The sequence below is a fragment of the Leucopleurus acutus genome (assembly GCF_964270905.1).
Source record: "Leucopleurus acutus genome assembly, chromosome: 18".
Lineage (NCBI taxonomy): Eukaryota > Metazoa > Chordata > Mammalia > Artiodactyla > Delphinidae > Leucopleurus > Leucopleurus acutus.
Window position 1 is genome coordinate 20,619,034 of NC_139160.1, and position 19,653 is coordinate 20,638,686.

General features: G+C 41.1%; 1 protein-coding gene across 3 annotated transcripts in view; it reads left to right on the plus strand.

Annotated features, from left to right (window-relative positions):
- LCP1 (lymphocyte cytosolic protein 1) overlaps positions 1-19,653 on the plus strand; it is a 55,255-nt gene that overhangs the window by 10,601 nt on the left and 25,001 nt on the right. For all 3 annotated transcript variants that reach the window (XM_082859312.1, XM_082859313.1, XM_082859314.1), the window contains exons 2-8: positions 8,214-8,302; positions 8,910-9,073; positions 9,231-9,360; positions 11,436-11,568; positions 13,695-13,776; positions 15,633-15,798; positions 17,141-17,283. In XM_082859312.1, coding sequence (XP_082715438.1) covers positions 8,239-8,302; positions 8,910-9,073; positions 9,231-9,360; positions 11,436-11,568; positions 13,695-13,776; positions 15,633-15,798; positions 17,141-17,283 — 882 coding nt within the window. In that variant the 5' untranslated portion in view covers positions 8,214-8,238. The remainder of the gene's footprint in view (positions 1-8,213; positions 8,303-8,909; positions 9,074-9,230; positions 9,361-11,435; positions 11,569-13,694; positions 13,777-15,632; positions 15,799-17,140; positions 17,284-19,653) is intronic.

The following is a 19,653-nucleotide window of genomic DNA, read 5'->3' on the forward strand; positions in this document are numbered from 1 at the left end:
TGCAAAGTTAAAAATGAACATACAGATGAATACAGAGGACGTTCACCTTGCCTCGGTCATTGTAACCCTGAAGGTGCCAATAGGATATGTATGTAGTATTGGGCACGTGTTGTTTGTAGCCCAGACCTGGATGCTGCCTGCTCAATACCTAGATTAAGTTCTCCTTCATGTGTAGGAAATATACATGAAATTATATTGATAAGATATTTGAAATCATGGGGGAATTATACTTTACCATATGTGGAGCAGGTCTTATTTAAAGAACAACATTCCCTCTTAGGTTTGAAAACTTATTATAAAGGAAAGAGGAGAAATAAGGAGCCTTGGACTCCAGTCCCAATGAGCTCGGTGACATTGGTCACATCCTTTAACCTGGGTGTTATTTCACTCCTCTGTGACAGGAAGAGAGTGGCCAGATAGAAAATCTGGTGCCTTTACCTCTACATTCTGTGACTCTGTTTTTATTGTGTTATCATTTAAGGAACTTGACGTAGATGCAGAAGATAGCAAAGGAAACTATTAAAGATTTGGAGAAAGCCTCCTAAAGCAGGTTAAAAGAATTTTTTTGAAGGCCCAGCGGCTGTCACCAACGCACGTGACAGAATTTTTATGAATTGAGCAGCTTCTGTAATTCCCTCTGAGAATAGCCCAAGAGAGGGAGCTTTAATCGTATCAGAAAAGATTTAGGTTACAGGGTTGGGATATGAGACACCAGAGAGGTTGTAGGGTTTCCTTATTTGGATATTTTTGAGAAAATAGTAGATGGCTCTCTTTCTGGGGCAGTTTGCATGCAGTCTTGCCTAGAAACTAGGAGCGAACTGGAGCAGCGGGACTTAAGATGTACGCAGTGACATCCCAGAAAGCTGATCTCACGTGCCGTTCTGGAAACTTCCCTGCTCTGTGCTGAGCAGTCAAGCAGCTGAGCAGTGGGCATCTGCCTTGGTCAGTGAGGAGAATGCATGAGGACAGAGCTTTGCCTGCTGCTGAGGTAAGAGCAGGTGGGGCTGGGAGATGCTGGGTCCACTTCCGAGGAGGTATCTCCCCAGAAGCTGCTTCAGGCCATGGTCACAGCTCCTGATGGCCCCTGACCCTATTTCTAGGCTCATTTGAAATACACCTTACCCTGGCTCTAACTTGTACATACACTTGTCAGCTAGTGAACAGACTTTTGGAACTTTTAACGTGGAAGGGACTTCATCTCTCAATTTACAGATGAGGAAACTGAGGCCCAGAGAGGCTAAGTGGAGTCTGACGTTACATAGACAGGTAGCATCCTGGGTCTCCCTACCCCCAGGCTCTCTCTTCTGCCCCCTGCTCGTTATTTTATTCTGATTTCCTTGGAGATGTCCATGTGTATAAATGATCTGATTACTTGTATTGCATGGGCTGATTGAGTTGTTTGATACTTTATTTTTTGAAAAGCTTCTGTGCTAATTTCTTACTCTTATCTGATCTCTTCCCTGCCCCTCCTCCCACCACTGCCCTGTGTTTAGCCTTTCCACCTGTTCATATTTGATCTTCAGAACCTCTTCGCTCTATAACCATTTTGCAGTAAGTGAGCTGTAATCTCTGTGTTGCATTTGAAACTTGATGTTTAACGGTGGGTGTCATGAAGCCCCAGTCTTCGTGGCCCCCTTGCTTGTAGCCCAGCAACCAGGGCAGTGCTTTGCACTTAGACTTCTAGGTGGAGTGAATGAATGAATGAATGACGTCTGATATTGAGGTAATGGTGTCACAGTGGATAATCAACTGGCCCATAATAATATTCAGCTTTTTGAAAAGATTACTTTCAAATAATCTGTGGGGTCCCCTGAGCTTTCAGTAGGGGAGGTCTGGATCTTAAGTCCTTGTGGCTGCATGTGAAATGAAGGGTCTAGACATGAACGCCAGGAGTATCACAGTACAGCCTAGGGAAGGAGAGAGAGGCCAAGGCAATGAGGGTCTCCCCAACCCCAGCCTGGAGCATCCCCTTTGCTTGCAAGAGGTTTGCTCTGTGTCCTATCCTTAATGGGGTTGGACAGCTTGGTAGAAAACAGACATTGGGGGGTGCTGGGGGAGAAAGCAGGGAGCTGTACACTCCTTAGTTGGGGACAGAGTAGGACTCTGTGTGCCATGCTAATACAGCTTCAGAAGCCCCTCAACTGAGTGATCAAACCACAGAGACCCCCAGAGAAACATCAGGTTTGGAGTAATCAGGGCTGCTGGCTTCCTTGGGGGGGTGTTTTCATCCCCTGAGATAGACAGCAAGCTGCTGAGCCTGTGCTGGGAATAGCCTTCCAAGAGTGCAGAGAGAAGAATTCTCCCCTCTGCAGCAGCCTTGGGAGAATCAGTGTATCTGCAGGGAGAGAAAAGACAATCTCAAAGAGATTTTGACTTGACAAAAGAATTCATAAGAGCCCCCTTAAGTGGCCATCTGTATTTGAGGACATTTATAATTATTTGGTTCTTAAAAACAAAGGCACTTTTAAAATACATTTTGAGAATCGTCCCTTGTGTGAAAGTTTGGAATATCTGTATCCACAGAGAAATTGTATCCCCAGCATGCATAGTAAGCTATCACCACCACCACCCCGCCTCTGCACAGTGTTCTACTTTGTAAAAGAAAGCGGACAGAATTAACTGAAAGCAAAACTCCTTCCTTATCTAACTGTAGTATGATAGCTTTTAAAAACATTTATGGGGATTTTATTTGGCTTCGGAATCCTAAGTATTTTATGTTTCACTTCTTTAATCATCAGAGTCTAACGCTAAAGATTACGGGATTCATGATGTTCCAGGTGACACGTTGTTTTGGGTTACTCACTACTCAGTGAGGTGTTCGGAAGTTGTACAATTTTCCCCTGGATACGTACTGAACTTATGAGGTAAAGGTGGGAATTTGGGTCCTGAGTTTCCAGTTTTACTTTCCCCACTGTGTCAAGTTGCAGGAAAAGTAGGGCACATTCAAAATAGTCCCTTGGCAATGTGATGCCATGTTACAGATGCCACTCTGATCCCAGCAGTTATATAATTGGGTGTCAATCTATCGAATCAAAATACCAACCCACACAGTGTTACCTCCTTTCAGAAATGATGCCAGTTCAGGAGCCATTTCATTTTGCCGGGTTACCTTTTATCAACCTGTCTACTTCTTTTCATTATCATTTAGGAAACTCCTCAGAGAAAATTCAGCTTACATTTTTACATTTATTTTAAAGAACGCATTTCCTCCTGTAAATTCTACAGCACTGTGTTCTGTAGTAAACTCCTGCAGATTGTTTCTACATTCAGATTTCAGGGAACTTGAGTCAGGTACTTTTATTATAAGAAGTCATTCTCAGAAATTCTCTTTCACTACCCATCTGGAAAATACCAGCCTCCTTGAAACAGAGACTCAGAACTGGCTGACCTAAAGGAATGGACAGGTTTGGTGGCTTTTGCAGTTGGTGGTTATTTGATTTTCTTGTGACTTTAAAAATAATCTTATTAAAAAGAACAACTGGTACTTTCTTTGGCCAAATGTCCTGGGATTTTATAATCATTGATTTAATAAATGTAAGTGCTTACAGAGAAACTAGCCAGACGTGACTTAGATGAATGATTTGAGATGTGTCTTCTTAGATTCATGACTTGGGCAGTGATTCAGAAATGGGGTTCCAAAATTCACCACTGATTTGCAAAAAACCTTAAGATGGTTCTTGGCAAGTCATAGTTAGATGATACAGTCATTGAAAAGGGCCACACTTACTGCAGAAGCAGTAGAGCAGAGCCCAAGAAACTGCTCACTCATGCCCTGAAAGGGACATGCCTTCCTCAGCCACTTCTTTTAAGCTCCAAATGGGAGTATCCAAAAGCCACAGCCCATCCCATTACTGCAGCGACCTCTCTAGAGTCAGCTGCCAATATGGTGCCGGTAATTTGCAAACAAACCCTTGTCAATTCTCCTTAAGAATCTTAGTCATATTATAACCCAAACCATCAAACATGCGTGAATTAAAATGGGTGTTTTTTTCAGGTAACCATATTAATAGACTGTGTAAAGTACCTAATATTTGATTCTCGCCCCAGCCATGTCCTTCTTAGAAATGGTCTGATCCACATGTTTCTCCATCAGTTACCTCCTCTCCCTGCTTCTCTGCTTTGTGAAAATGCTGTCATTTGCACATTCAGTTCAATTAGTTAAAGAGTCTGTTCTCAGTTCTGGATCTTAATGGCCCTATGAATGGTCAGTCCATCCTTTTCCTGCTCTGCTCTTTCAGCTCTGCATTTGCAAACCCTAGCCTGGCAGTGCTTTGAGGACTTGTACATAGACAAAGCATTTCATCTCATTGGACCTTAAATCTCTTTATTTATAAACTGAGGGAGTTGTACTAAATTATTTCTTAGCTTGCTCTGTCTCTAAAAGTTGGGTTGTGTCTCCAGGACTTACAGCTCGCTCTGATGGTAAAAGAGATTCTCTCTCCACATCTATTTGTGTTTGGGCGCAACAAACAACAAACGGTATCAGAGTAATTTAGGCTGGTGACGCCTTCTTCTCCAATCCACCTCTTAAATTAATTCAATCTATTCTCTTTTCCTTTAGCTATTAAATCACTGGAGGGTTTTGGATTTTTTTAATTTGAAGGCTGTCTCACTATTTGGCTTCTCCCAGTTGATCCTTCCCATTTATGTAAATCTCTTACAAAAATGTGGTTTACCAGATGCTCAAGGTTTTTCATCTTGTCCTACCTGCCATGGTTTAAAAATCACATCGTTTTAAAATAACCCTACTTTCCCTTCCTAGGTCTTTTATTTGAATGGGCCCTGCAATTTTTATTCTAAAATATTTTCTCTGCTTTTTTACTGTACCATGATCTTGAGATTTTCTTTCTTACCCAACACTGTAATTCTTTCCTTTCTTCCCTGGCCCTGCCCTTGATCCTTAAAATACAGTCTCATTCCCTGCCTTTACATATATTTCTCACCAGTGTCTCACAGTGCTCTCAAATCTAAAACTCTTACGTCAAAGGATAAGCCTAGTTTAGATTCGGAGATCCCATGCATTCTCTTTTTTTTTTTTTTTTTTTTTTTTTTTTTTTTTGCGTTACGCGGGCCCTCTCACTGTTGTGGCCCCTCCCGTTGCGGAGCACAGGCTCCGGACGCGCAGGCTCAGTGGCCATGGCTCACGGGCCCAGCCGCTCCGCGGCATGTGGGATCTTCCCGGACAGGGGCACGAACCCGTGTCCCCTGCATCGGCAGGCGGACTCTCAACCACTGCGCCACCAGGGAAGTCCCAAGCTTTGATTTCTTAACACATGAAAGCGATAGCTTCCTGAGCTAGAACACCTGGATAGAGACTTCATGTTATAGTTTTTTTAATCTCCCATAGGCTAGGCATGTTATATACTTAATGAATAATTGCTGAATGGATGAATGAATGGGTGGATGGAATGAGTGTCTAACAGAAATGCAAAGCAACCTAAATAGACAGCATGGGAGAGGAAAAAAGGCTTGAGAACTGGAATCTTGCTGCTCCTCTACCTGGCTGTGTGATCTGAAAGATGAATCTTCTCTGAGTTTCTGGTTCCTGCTCTATAAAGCAGGGCTACATGTACCTATGCCATCAGCCTTCCTTGAGCAACATTGTAAGAAACATAAAACTTGCGTTTACTACATCCCACAAGTGTCCTCTTCTCCAGGCCTAGGTGAAGACATTGCTCTCAGACCTCAGTTCTCCTGCCCTAAGAAGAGTGGTTTGTCTTATGTAAATAGAGTGAATTATGTAACTGATATGTCCTTTCTTAACTGAGCATCTCGAGAACTCAGAGCTAGATTTTCAGCGTACTTCTAGCAAACGTTCAGTCCTGACCGTGTGTTTGAAATATGCAAGCTCTTGCTTGCTGTCCTCTTATTTCACCTAAGCTAATTACTCCTTCTCCCTGATCACATGATTTTATTGGTTTACTTCTTAGGTTCGGTTAGATCTTTGTAATGGGCTCAGATTGTTTTCGGAACAAGGCTTGATTTTAAAAAAAAAAAAAAGAAAGGAAACAAACAAAAAAAACAAAGAAAGAAAAGAAGGAGGGAAAGAAGAAAGGAGGGAAGGGGGGGAGGGAGAGAGACAGAGAAACAGACAAAAAAGGAAGGAAAGGAAGTGAAGGCAAGAAAGTCAGAAAGCCAGTAGCTGCCTCTTGAGGGTTATTGTGATGTGTGAGACTGTGTCTCCTTACGCAGTTAAGCCCTCGACAGTTTCTACCTTCCATCAGAGAACCCAATGGACCAGTACATTTTTAGATATAAGGTAAATAATAATACAATAAATCTTTATTGATAACAAAAGATATTTTTAAAGGAATTGAAATAATAACAATATATGTAATTCCACGATTTTTAAATCATGCTCCCTGGAATTCCCACCATGCATAGATGACAAGGAGAAGGAGGTGGGATAGTGGAGGTAAGGTGACCTTCAGGGTCTTTTTCAACCAAAGGCTTTCAGAGTTTTTTTTTTTTTTAATTGAAGTATAGTTGATTTACAATGTTGTATTAGTTTCAGATGTACAGCAAAGTGATTCAGTTATACATATATAAATATCTATTCTTTTTCAGATTCTTTTCCATTAGAGGTTATTGCAAGATACTGAATATAGTTCCCTGTGCTATACAATAGGTCCTTGTTGTTTATCTGTTTTATATATAGTAGTGTGTATCAGTTAATCCCAAACTCCTAATTTATCCCTCCCCAGAGTTATTTTTATTTGTTCGCTGTTATTTACATGTAAGGTTTCTATTCACAGAGGGTTGCTTAGGAAAACGAAAGTTTGAAACTACTGATACATGTGATAAATGGTATGGGACAGGATAGTGATTTGGTGGATAATGGATGAGGACTTGCAAAATTGAGCATAATGCATTTCTGGCCAACAGGTTTAAGTGCTGAAACTGTTCCCTTTCATGTGTGGTTGTTCATTGTCACTGAGAACAAGTACAACACTATAAAATGATGTGCAAATATAGAAAAGGAAATCCATTTAAAACAGTATCCAGTCACAAATTTTAAATATTTTTAAAAATCAGTAATTTCACGAAAATTCCCCAAATATAATTATGCATAGAAGTACCCCTTCTCCCACACTCTCACCCCACTTATCCCTTCCCCACCAGGAAATCCTATAAGCTTTGATGGAACTCCTATTTGAAACATGGGCCTGTGAATTAGCTAGAGACAAGAATATAATCCATTTTCTGTTGCATTCTCTTTCTACCCACTAGAGGGCAGCCGTAAGGCACAGGGAAAGGGAAAATACTCAGGCATTAGCATTGTTTCTCAGCCAACACTAGCCTTTCTGAGAACACCTAAAAAGTCCCTCAAATTCCCATATATGAATGATTAGCGAGTCAGATTCCCTTCCTCTTTTCTTAAATATTTAGAGAACTTTGATAACTCCCTTTGAAGTTATAAAATTTATCTGTTGGCTTGGCCAAACATATTCATTTGCAGTATGAACATGAAGATATCTCTTAAAAAGACATTTATATAAAAGTTGTGTTTTGGTTGTATATTTCTGTGTTTCAGACTACTCCAAAATGTGATTTTAAACAACCATCATTTGACCATCTCTCAGTTCTGTTGGTATCAGATTCTGGGCAATTCTGCTTCATGTGATGTTGGCTGAGCTTGTGTTCATCCGGGGGCTCAAGTGGGCTGGAATGTCCAAAATGGCCCACTCCGCTGGCTGGTAGTTGATGCTGGCTGTCGGCTGGGGGCCACAGCAGGGACTGTTAACCAGAGCATCCAATTTTCATACTTCATGTGGCTTCTTCCTGTGGCTTAGACATCTCACAGCACAGCAGTTATGTTCCAAGAGGGAACAGCCCAAGGATGAGCATTCCAAAAGGAGGGAGAATTCCAAAAGGCAGGAAGCAGAAGTTTCCAGCCCCAGACATGGCTTCTCCAGCCTTCTAAATGGTCAAAGCTGTCACAAGATCAGCCCAGATTCAAGGAGAGGGAAATAAACTCCATCTCCTGATGTGAGGAGAGAATCAAAGGGAGGAGAGAAACTGGTGCAGACCATCTTTGGAGACCACCACAATGAGGGTTAAGAAAAAGGCTATTGCTTACATTTTGGGAAGATAATTATAAGTCATGATGGATGCAGAGGAATATTTCTTTACTTAATAAATGAGAATTGCTTCTCTGTTGTATTTTAAGAAGATACACATCAACCACTCCCTATGTTGTCCCCTCTCTGCAGATCTGTTGCCTAAAGCAATAAAAAAATGGCCAGAGGATCGGTATCTGATGAAGAAATGATGGAGCTCAGAGAAGCTTTTGCCAAAGTTGGTAAGTAAACCTGATACCTCAAGTCACACAATTCTCTTCTTTTTTAGTAGCTTTAGGACAGATGCGGTGACTGGTAACATGAGCAAAATAGCAGAAGGGACAGGAATACAGTGGTATTGGTTAGAGGAGCTGGGAAACATTTTTGAAAGCTGTTCTTCAAGAAGATTACTTCTTTCTCTATCTAAACATGGAATATGGGCCCTTTGTCATCTGTAGCCTTTCCTGGTAATGGCCAACTAAGTCTCATCTTTCATGGCTTGTCTGCTTTCTTTGGTTTCCTTTGTTTTCCTAGTATTCCATACTTATTCTTACTCTGTGGCCCCAAACCTGTGATTTATTTTCGCATCTGTTTCTATGAGAATCTCTTCAGATTCAGCTGTCAGAACCTCTGTTTTGAAATTATGACTCTTGGATGTTGGAAGTGATGCTAATGCCCATATCCAATAGCAACAGGCCTCTTGTGAGATTCTGACTTTGCATGGGGTCAGGCCACGACCCTGAATGACTGCCTCTCCTGCCCGCTCCCCTCCAATCCAGCCTACTCTCACCTCTCTTCATGCTGTGACCCAAATCGCCCCAAACCTTCAGCTCCCCGTTTGCCTTACAGATTCTGATGGCAATGGGTACATCAGCTGCAATGAGCTGAATGATTTGTTCAAGGCTGCCTGCTTGCCTCTGCCTGGGTACAGAGTGAGAGAAATTATAGAAAACATGATGGCTACAGGTGACCTGGACAAGGATGGGAAGATCAGCTTTGATGAGTTTATCAAGGTGAGATCCAAGGAGATGCATTTGAAATGTGGGAGTTCAATTCGGAAAACGTCCAGAAATACATTCCTACCCTCCTTGCTTCAACATTGCTTATTCTTTCCTTTATGGTTTTCTCAATCACAGATGGGGTTTCTAAAGATAAATTATGTTTTTGCAGGTTTTTCTTGGCCTGAAAAGCACAGACGTTGCCAAGACCTTTAGAAAAGCAATCAATAAGAAGGAAGGGATTTGTGCGATCGGGGGTACTTCAGAGCAATCTAGTGTTGGGACCCAACACTCCTATTCAGGTATGTGTACCAGTGTGGGGCGGGGAAGCCGAGGTGGAGAGAGTGTTGGGATGAGCTGAGGGCGGAGGGAGACAGAACCATGTCACAAGGATCCACGTCTTCTGGGGTTACAGATTCCAAACTCAGTATTCAAACCTAAGGGGTACAAAGAAAGACAGATGTCAACATGAGTTTATTGACTACTGCCTATTTTCCTGTGTATAAGTAGGCCAGCAGTTCTGGCTCCAGGTAGGGTCCGATACCAGATAATCTCATCAGCATTTAAAAAGTACATTAGGGCTTCCCTGGTGGCGCAGTGGTTGCGAGTCTGTCTACCAATGCAGGGGACACGGGTTCGTGCCCCGGTCCAGGAAGATCCCACATGCCGCGGAGCGGCTGGGCCCATGAGGCCACAACAGTGAGAGGCCCGCATACCGCAAAAAAAAAAAAAAAAAGTACATTAAAGGCTGCCAAAATTCCTTTGTAAATCTTCTGGACAAAAAGAGCTACTCAAGCTTCTACCTCCAAAATTCATGCTCCAAAATGCCTGCTGAGAGGTCAAAAAAAAGCTGTGTTTTCATTGATTTGAAGGAAAGTTGTATATTTATTCTGAAGGCTGCCATCCAGCAGCCTTCATGGAAACTTCTCCGGAACAGTACAGTAATCCAATAATTCCCAAACTGAGGTCTCCAAAACATTAGTTGATCTTAAAGATCAGCTCATGGTTAAGTACGATTCTTAATTGCGAAGAAAATTTCACAGCCTCTTACTACGTAAACGTGCGTTAGGAATCTCCAAGTCAATAAAATGCTGTGCGATGTTTCCCAAACTTGTGTGACTTAGGATTCTTCTGAGGGACTCTTTTTTTCAGTGACATGCAATTTGGGAAACACGGTGCTGGGCTGTAAGGCATAACTTGAGGCTTTATTAACATCTCTAACATCAACTTCTGGCAGCTTTACTGATAGGAAAGAGATAACATATCACAAATGATTTCATTTCATAGCAATTTCATTATACAGTTTTCCCCTGCTACCTGAAAGTAGAGTGTTCCTATGAAACCTTTCATAAACTGAAATGGCGTAAAGCAAAGAAGCAGTTACCTTAGGACATACCTTGCTAATGGAATGCACAGAATAAGTTGAGATGAGACAGATGCTCACAGACACAGTTCAAAACAATGGCCGCTCGATGCTGAGGTGCGGAGTGTAGTTCCCCGGGAAGGAGCTGGGCAGGGCCACTCTCCCTGCTAGGGGTGCCCACCGCTGCTGTAAAACAAACACTGCAAAACAAACACGGAGAGCTATTTTTACTTTTAACCTTTTCTCGTAAAAGCAAAAATCCTCTTCAGATTTCTTTTGGTTAACGGAAACAGGTACTAATGTAGGTCTTTTGTAAAAGTGAAGTGGCGTACAGCAAGTTTCAAAAAGTGGGGTTACCTGTAATTGTATAAAGAAGCTCAGAGATATTGCAGAGATCGCCTGTGATCATCCCACATTTACATCAGCAGAGCTAGAGCTAAGCATTGAACCACATTCACATTGTATATAAATATAAATAAACATTTAATTATTTATATATATTTACATGTATAAAATACAGATATGTATATATTTACTTCTTTTTAAAAAATATATGTCTTTATTTTTTTAATATTTATTTATTTGGTTGTGCCGGGTCTTAGTTGCCGCAGGTGGGCTCCTTAGTTGTGGCACATGGGCTCCTTAGTTGTGGCATGCGTGTGGGATCTAGTTCCCTGACCAGGTATTGAACCTGGGCCCCCTGCACTGGGAGTGCGGAGTCTTAACCACGGTGCCACCAGGGAAGTCCCTATATATTTACCTCTAAATATAATATATTTGCATATATGTACCTTCTAAATCTGCTTACTATATATATGTTTTATGATTGGAGTGAACAGAGATTCTGTGCCTATTTCCCCAATCATTTGAGATTTTTAAATGTCAATAAATGTGAGATGATAGGATAATGGATAAGATTAGCCGCACAATGTCTCTCCTGGGCACAAGAATCTAAGATCCGTTTGTATCAGATTTTCACTTTGCAAATAAGTCATATTAATCATTTACTTGCAGAGGAAGAGAAGTATGCCTTTGTCAACTGGATAAACATAGCCCTGGAAAGTGACCCCGACTGTCGGCATGTCATCCCAATGAATCCAAACACCAATGATCTCTTCAGCGCTGTTGGAGATGGCATTGTGCTTTGGTAAATAACACAGCCTTCTTGGCTTCCGAAGGTGTCCCTAGAATTTTCTGGAATACCAGCAATTCACTGCATTTATCTCTAGGTTCACTTCCTCTGGTGCTCAGCTGGATCTGAAATGCTTTTCCAGACTTTCACGTGGCAGGTTCAGGAGAGCAAACTGATTTCAAAAGCAGCTTATAATGAGAAATGTAAAACTACCATCACTTGGGTGGAGGAGAGGTATGCACAGCACAGAGACAGACATGAACGTAGAGATAGAGTAACACAAGGTCAAAATCAATTATTTTTGGACTATATGTCGTTTTGCTTCATCTGAGCATGGCCTGCTGTGAGAGTACATAGAATTGAATGATAATAGCAGCATGATAATTGAAGCATCCAATGCAAATCCTCAAGCAAAAGAACTATTATGTTGAACTACTATTATGAACTAAGTATATGTTGTGTGAAAAAAAAAAAAAGAACTATTGAGTGGTGCACAAATGCTGCAGGCGCCTGGAAAGGGAGGGATGTATTCTATGCACGGGAGTCCTCTCAACATGGTTGGTCAACTCAGGATGGTGCCTCTGAAAATGCCTCTGTGGCTCTTGCCTTGGCAGCCTCTCTGTCATTGTAAGATGTGGCATGAATGAGGAGGCTTGAAAGGCCCGATCTCAGGTGGGCTCGGGCATTGAAGGGAAAGATGTGTGGGCAAGACTTTGAGCCTCCTACCCCTCCTCTGCTCTGACCAGAGCAATTCCACTCTCAGTATTTTGTTTATTAGAGCTCACCATGAGATTTTATTTTTCAAAAGTTCAACGGCTGAAAAAAGACATCAGAAACCTAGCCTGCATGTTCAGGTCCTGACTCTTTAGGTCCTGACTCTTTAAGACCACCCCCTGGTCTTCCCTCAGTCTCTTTCTAGTTGTACCTCCCAAGACCCCCATGACTCAGGCACCCAGCCCAGGGCACGGGCGAAGGGTTGTAGGAATGATTGGATGCTTCATCAACCATACTCACTCTTCCCCATACACGCCCTGCTTACAACTTGCGACTCTGGCTTTGCCTTTTATTTTCCTTTTTGAAAATGTCCTTCCCCACCCTCTCCTCCTACACAAATCCATTTACTGTAAAACTCCTACTGATCTCTCCCTTCACTGAATTCTTTTTTTTTTTTTAACATCTTTATTGGGGTATAATTGCTTTACAATGGTGTGTTAGTTTCTGCTTCCTTCACTGAATTCTTAAAGCACATACTGTTTGTAGTACTTTGGGAGCCATTATAATGTTCTGCTTTGGACTGTTATGTAGATTTTCATATCCATATATTTTGTCTCTGTAATTTGACTCTAAGCTTTTCAAGGGCAGGGATATCGTATACTTTTTTAAGCCACCCCTCTCTCCTACTGTTTCCCAGAGCTTCTAGTTCACTAGAGTTTCATATTTTTCAAATAATGATTTAGGGGTTTGTTTTGCCTAAATTGCAATAAAGTGCCTTTTATTTAAATATATGTACACACACACACACACACACACACACACACACACACAGAGCAAAGTTGTGGAAATACATCTTTATTTAAGCATCTATATGCCTAAAAATTGTTAGAAAAAAAGTTAATGTTGATTTCTCTTATTAAAAAAAGAAATAGTCACATTCAAGTTTATTATTCTTTGATTTTGTTGTTGTTCCTTTGGATTTTTTCCCAACTTCCTTTCTCTAAATAAGATGGAAGTGACCTAAGGAAATTTATTTTTAATGACCCATTGGAGGTTAAACCAAAGCTAAGTGGGTAAAATAAGTTTTTCATAAATAATAGCTGTTTATTTTGGATGTCTGACCAATGTATTAGATACTTAAGTGGGAGACATTGCTAAAGTACTGATACTATAATGCCTACAGGAGAATATAAAACATTTTATTATATGATCAGTTGAAGGTATGGAGTTTGGCCAGCTGTCAAATAGAAATTTAGACCTTATGTAAGCTCAAAAGTGTATAGATAATCTTTTATATAGTGGAGCAATTTTCATGGCTAACAATGATGTTGCTGTCCTCTTTGCTTATGGCATTGCTAGAACTTAAACTCAGTGTCACTGGGCTCTTTTATTTGGAAGCCTGCTTTATGTAATTGTTTCTCTTTCAGTAAAATGATCAACCTATCAGTGCCGGACACAATTGATGAAAGGACAATCAACAAAAAGAAACTCACCCCTTTCACCATTCAGGTGTGTCTTCCCTGTGTTACCTTAATGTAGGATTGTGCTTTGAAGAAATGAGTCGCCCGTGACTGCTGAGTCAGCCTTTTTCAGGCGCTCAGACATTATTTCCAAAGCCCAGGCTTTGGGCTGGTGATCTGTCATGACTAGTAGGGAGAGGGGGACACATTTCTACTTTGTCTTGTATTAATATAGTGGGGGGGGCGGTGAGGGAAGTTAGTGAGTATTAGTAGTTGGGGCAGACTTTGTTTGTTCTGGCCACGTATGAATAAAATTCACATCGGCTAAAATTTAACTCAAACTTTCCCTGGCAATTTATCTCGGAGCTGATGCCAACTACACAATATTTTATCTGAAAAGATTAGCCTTTCTAAGAAGTGAGGGGGTAAAAAAAGAGAAGTGCTCTGGCAGCCTTCACGGTGCTATTGGCCACAGACCCGAATGTGATAAATATAACTTACTTTTATGCCTTCAGTTTGTTGATTAAGTGGAACAGTGACCGGTAGTAAGTAAGCTGCATTTCTGTCTTATGTTCCAGCATTTTAACATTATTGTAATCTTTTGCTCAGAAACCACATCTCACTTCTTAAATCACGAGCAATATATTATGTCCTGTTTGGATTTAAGCAACGCTGTGTTCCTAAAAAATGGAAGCCGTGATCAAAGCAAGAGCTATGATTAAATGTACATGAAGGCACTTAACATCATATATAATCTTGATGTTAAATTTTAGTCTTGGCCGTAAGTGGACGTGATATTTTTTACTTGTCATTTTGAGCTCTACATTAGGGTAAAAACCCAGTTTTCTTCTGATAATCCCCTTCCCAATTCACTGGTGGCCTGTGTTTTGTTTTTAATCTATCATAAAAACAAGTTCTGTACATCTTTGACTCTGATATCTCCTTCTTTGTGGACTCAAAAATAATAGTAGAGTTGACCCTTGAACCATGGGCGGAAGGGGGTGTGTCAGCCCTCCGCTCGGTCCAAAATCCAAATATAATTTACAGTCTGCCCTTCCTGTACTTGGTTCCTCCATAACCAGGGTTCTGCGTCCATGGTGTCAACCAACTGTGGATCATGGTAGTACTGTAGTATTTACTATCGATAAAAACCTACGTATAAGTGGATCCAGCAGTTCAAACCTGTGTTGTTCAAGGATCAACTGTAGAAAGACCCTGGACTGCAAATTTCACTGACCCTATTCCAACTATATATGAGTTACCTTACATACATTGTTGTTAGTTATAAGAACATATAATCTGTATGCATGTGGATATGCGTGTGTGTGTTCGCGTGTGTGTACTCAAGGTCCCTAGATATTATAGATAATCAATAAATTGTCCTAGTAAAAACCGCTCTGTCTTTTCTAGGAATTTCATTTGAATCTTTTTCATTCCTTCAATATCCAATCTGAATGTCAAAAAGATATTTTGTTACTCTCTTTCATGGCCTTGATTTACATCAACAACTGGGTTATTGACAATAGCTAGTCAGAAGACAGTGACGCCCTCAAATGTGCCCCTTCGTTGCTGGCTGATGGAGATGCTGAGAGCGGAGGCTCCATCACAGAGCAGTGTGCAAAGAGAAGGCTGGTTAGTTTCATCGGGACCAGGATGAGCCTTCAGCTCAGGGCTCTGGCTTGATGGACCACGCCACTGCCTGAGCCCAGCGTCTGGTTACCGGATTTTACTCCAGTAAAATCCAGGTGTTACTCCCTGCTTTTTTTCAGTGTTAAAAATCTAGTGAAGACAATGCCTCTAGACCTATGAACTTTCTAGAAGCAAAACGTTGCTGCTGCCGATCAAGGATGATCATTTGGCAGCTGCAAGGTCAAAACCAAAACTTGCCTACTTTTTCCCCTTCAGGAGAATCTGAACCTGGCTCTGAACTCTGCCTCAGCCATCGGCTGCCACGTGGTTAATATCGGGGCTGAGGACTTAAAGGAGGGGAAGCCTTACCTGGTCCTGGGACTGCTGTGGCAGGTCATCAAGATTGGGTTATTTGCCGACATTGAACTCAGCAGAAACGAAGGTACCAGCAAAGCCTCCGACGTTAATAACGGCATGACTTTTTGTTAGTGTGTGTGTTGGGGGCTGTGAGAGGAAGATGTCAGGAGTTGTCAAACTCAGAATCCTCAGTTTTTGAAACGACAGTTATATCCAATCCATTGTATTAATGTAACACATTCTATCCACACTGCCCAGACTTTTTAAAACAACGGAGCAAAAGCTTTTTTAAGACCACAGACTACTAATAAGGCTTGTTTAGAACCTAGAGCTCAGTCTACCTGTCTGGGACCCCAACCTCAAGAGCTTTTCTGAGCTCACTTTGCCTTTAGACGCTTTGTAACAAACTAGGCTAATTTAAACTTGGATTTTACAAAGTGATTCACATTCGTATACTGCAGTGATAGCACCAGAGTAGAAACTCAGTCTCTTTCTTACCAAGATTATAGGAAATTACATTTAGAGTTTCAGAGTTCTCAACTAAGTATTTGTAGCTGTCATTCTTATCCCACCTGCTGTCAGCATCCTAAGCATTTAAACAATTCAGCCTGTCCTTTAGACAGTAATAGTAGACCTTGATAAATATACAAAACACACTGTTACCTTTCATTTTTCCTGTACAGATCCTAGTAATATGAAATCTGTAGCCAAATTCTAACCTTTTATATATATATATTTATATTTAATTTACATGTCCAAATCAAAGTAACCAGTGAAGAATCCTGGGGTACCATTTGAAAACCAATATATTAAACAGAATATAAAGAAGAAAAAAGCAAATAGGGAACTTAGAACACATTAGAAACAATATTGATTTGCAAATAATGACCTCAGCTAAATTTAAACCTTCTAGCTGAGGAAAAATGACTTAATTCATCTGAGAAACAGAGGAAAGAGTTAATTACACTTTCTGAGATGCTATAATTATGCAGGTAAGCCTTTGAAATATAAAACACCTATGGGAATAAACAAGAGGACATTGTCATGATTATGAAATAGATCTCTTAAAAGCAAAAATGTCGTATCGTATCAAACGTGCTCTGACAGACCCCGCAGAGTATTCTGAGTCGATAGTCTGGTTATTTCCATGGCTCTGCTCCTGTATTCTGAGGCATAGCACTGATATTCATTGGTGCCTTTGTCTTCTCCACCCGAAAAATGGGGATAATAACTAGGCTTACAATACCTTACACCTCTTTTTAGGGAATAATAATAAAGTGTTTATTCCATGGGAAAGGCTATATGTCCCTCTATCCCAGAGAGATAACGTGGTATCTTTGACTTCCCAGCAGGGCTTGGTTTAATCTATAACTAATCCCCCCTAATATCCCCTGCATTTATTTTTCTTCGGTGTTGCTCCTCTCCAGCACTGGCTGCTCTTTTGAGAGAAGGGGAGAGTCTGGAGGATATGATGAAACTCTCCCCTGAGGAGCTCCTGCTGAGATGGGCTAATTACCACCTGGAAAACGCAGGCTGCAGCAAAATCAACAACTTCAGCAGTGACATCAAGGTAGGAGGAGTGGGCTTTGTACACGACTAACCAGAGGCGTGAAGGGAATTGGGGCATTAACAGAGAAGAGACAAAGGTAAAGACAAAGGGGCTTCATCTCTTCAGAAGTTCTGGCGTTAGTTAGAGTGGCCGGTGCTATTTCGGGGCCCATGCTGTTCTCGAGTCCATGTGCAGCTCCAGCTCAGGGCCACATGCAGACCTGCCCAAGGCCCTAGCAACCGCACCACATCAACGAGATGGGTGTCCCCTGGAGTTTCAACATCAGAACGTAGAGGGATGAGGGTGAGTTAGAGGAAGAGCAAGAGGTAAGACTGATTTTTAGGTAAAGAGAGTCTGTGTAGGATTCTAATGTCTTTCTGATTTTATCAACGGGAGCATCAGATGGGGATTCCTTTAAAAAAAATTAAACCAGGATTACTCTTCTAATTATCCTAATCATAGCAAACAGTATGTACTGCATGCCAGGCACTGTTCTAACTGCTTTATGCATGTATTGACTCATTTAATCCTCACAACAGATCTTTGAGATAAGGATTATTATTTGCTCATTTTGCAGATAAGGAAACCGAGGTAAAGAGAATATAAGTAACTTGTTCGAGTTCATATAGCTGGGGGAGTGGGGTCAGGACTCAAACTGAGCAGTTGACCTCCATGATACTTGACCACCATACATACTGCTCCTCTGAAACAATTCGTAAATTTCTTGAAAGCTTTTTATTTGTAGAAACCAGTGATGTTTAAAAGATAATGATTCTGGAAACCATCTGCAATGAGAATTAACCCCAGAAATCGTAGAAGACACAGTTAGTCCTACAACAGCGATCCAAAGGGGGAAAGGCTGAGGGAAGCATGCACTGTAGTTTTCAAGTTTGTGAAAAGTTCCATGCCAAGGTGAAAGGAGCAGCTTGTTAGCATTGATAACAGATGGGCCGACACAGAAAGAGCTTAAGGAGCGGGAAGGAATGTCAGTCCCAGGAGGAAATGGTATGAGATGCTGGAATGCAACATGAGAAAAACATTCCAGTCTCCACTTTCTCAAAAGTTAAAGACATTTTCTCCAAAGAGAAAAAGTCAGAGGAAAGGTCACATGACTCACCAAGTGAACCCAGGCTTGTAATTCTTGAGTGACAACTTCCCCCTGCTGTGGACTTAATGGCTTTTAGAACTCAAGGTCTGCCAGGCACAGTACCAATTAGAGTGAAGCTTCTAGATGGAAAGTCCCCAGTTCCTTAGGACATAAGCTAATAATGCCAAATTTATTTTTTCTAACTACAGAACTTTCATTGGTTATTAACATTCTTCTTGCACCACCAGCCAAACTGGGATTAATCAGAAACTGGACAGCATCCCTTTGTGCTCAACACTTAGGTTCTGCAATCATTTCAGCCAAAATTCTCAAACTTTTCAGATAAAATTAGGATGCTTGGTTGGAGCCATAAATTTACCTGAGTTCCTATGACTGAAAGGCTGTGTTCTTTAGACTATGAGATAGGAACTGGCAAGCTGAGCACTTATACAGTGGTTGTGCCTGTTCTCTGGGAGTAGCTGCCTCACCACCAACATCAGTGCTGTGACATGTAAGTCTGAGCATGCGGCTCAGACTTTGGGAGGTGCCCTTAAATCACACAAAGTCAGCAAAGGAGGGGAGAACCCCCAAAATACAATGAATGAGACAAGTCTCTTAGGGTCTGGTGAAATGAGGTGACTCTTAGCAAAGCTAAACAGATGGGACACATGATGTGCAGATTTTATTCATGCCTAACCCTGCGTGGAACTTTCACTGACTTCGAAATACCTACAGCAAAAAGTAAGAGAAAGGAGAAGGTAGAGAGAAGAGATGAAAATCAGTTTCCCCAGGTACAGCGTGCATGGCCGGTGCTCCCTCTTCTCATCTTTCTAATGTCACAGGAGGTGAGCATACCTCTGCTCTCCCTGGGCTTTACCCGGTTTTTAAAAACAAACAGAGCGACAGCTGATTTTTCAGTCTTTAAGAGAAATTAAGATGTCTTTAAATGATTTAAATAAACTACCTGAAAATCTGTATGCTTTCATTGAATGAGAATAAACTTGTAATTTTAAGACTATGATTCAGAAAATTTTTTGTCAATAAGCCTATTTCCAGAATCTAAGAAAACATGAGAATTCAGTATCCATATCTACTCTGCAATAGCTAAACTAAACCACTTTTTCTAGCTTCTTGATAAATAGTAAATGCACTTCCCTTAATATTGCTCCCTTTACATAAAGACTGCTTGTGAATGCTTCAATATTCTGTCTTCGAAATCTTTTTCTTTTGATGATTGTCCATTTAAATGTGTTTTTAAACTCTGCCTTAAACTTCTGCTTCCTTTTTCTGTCACTTTTTTTTTT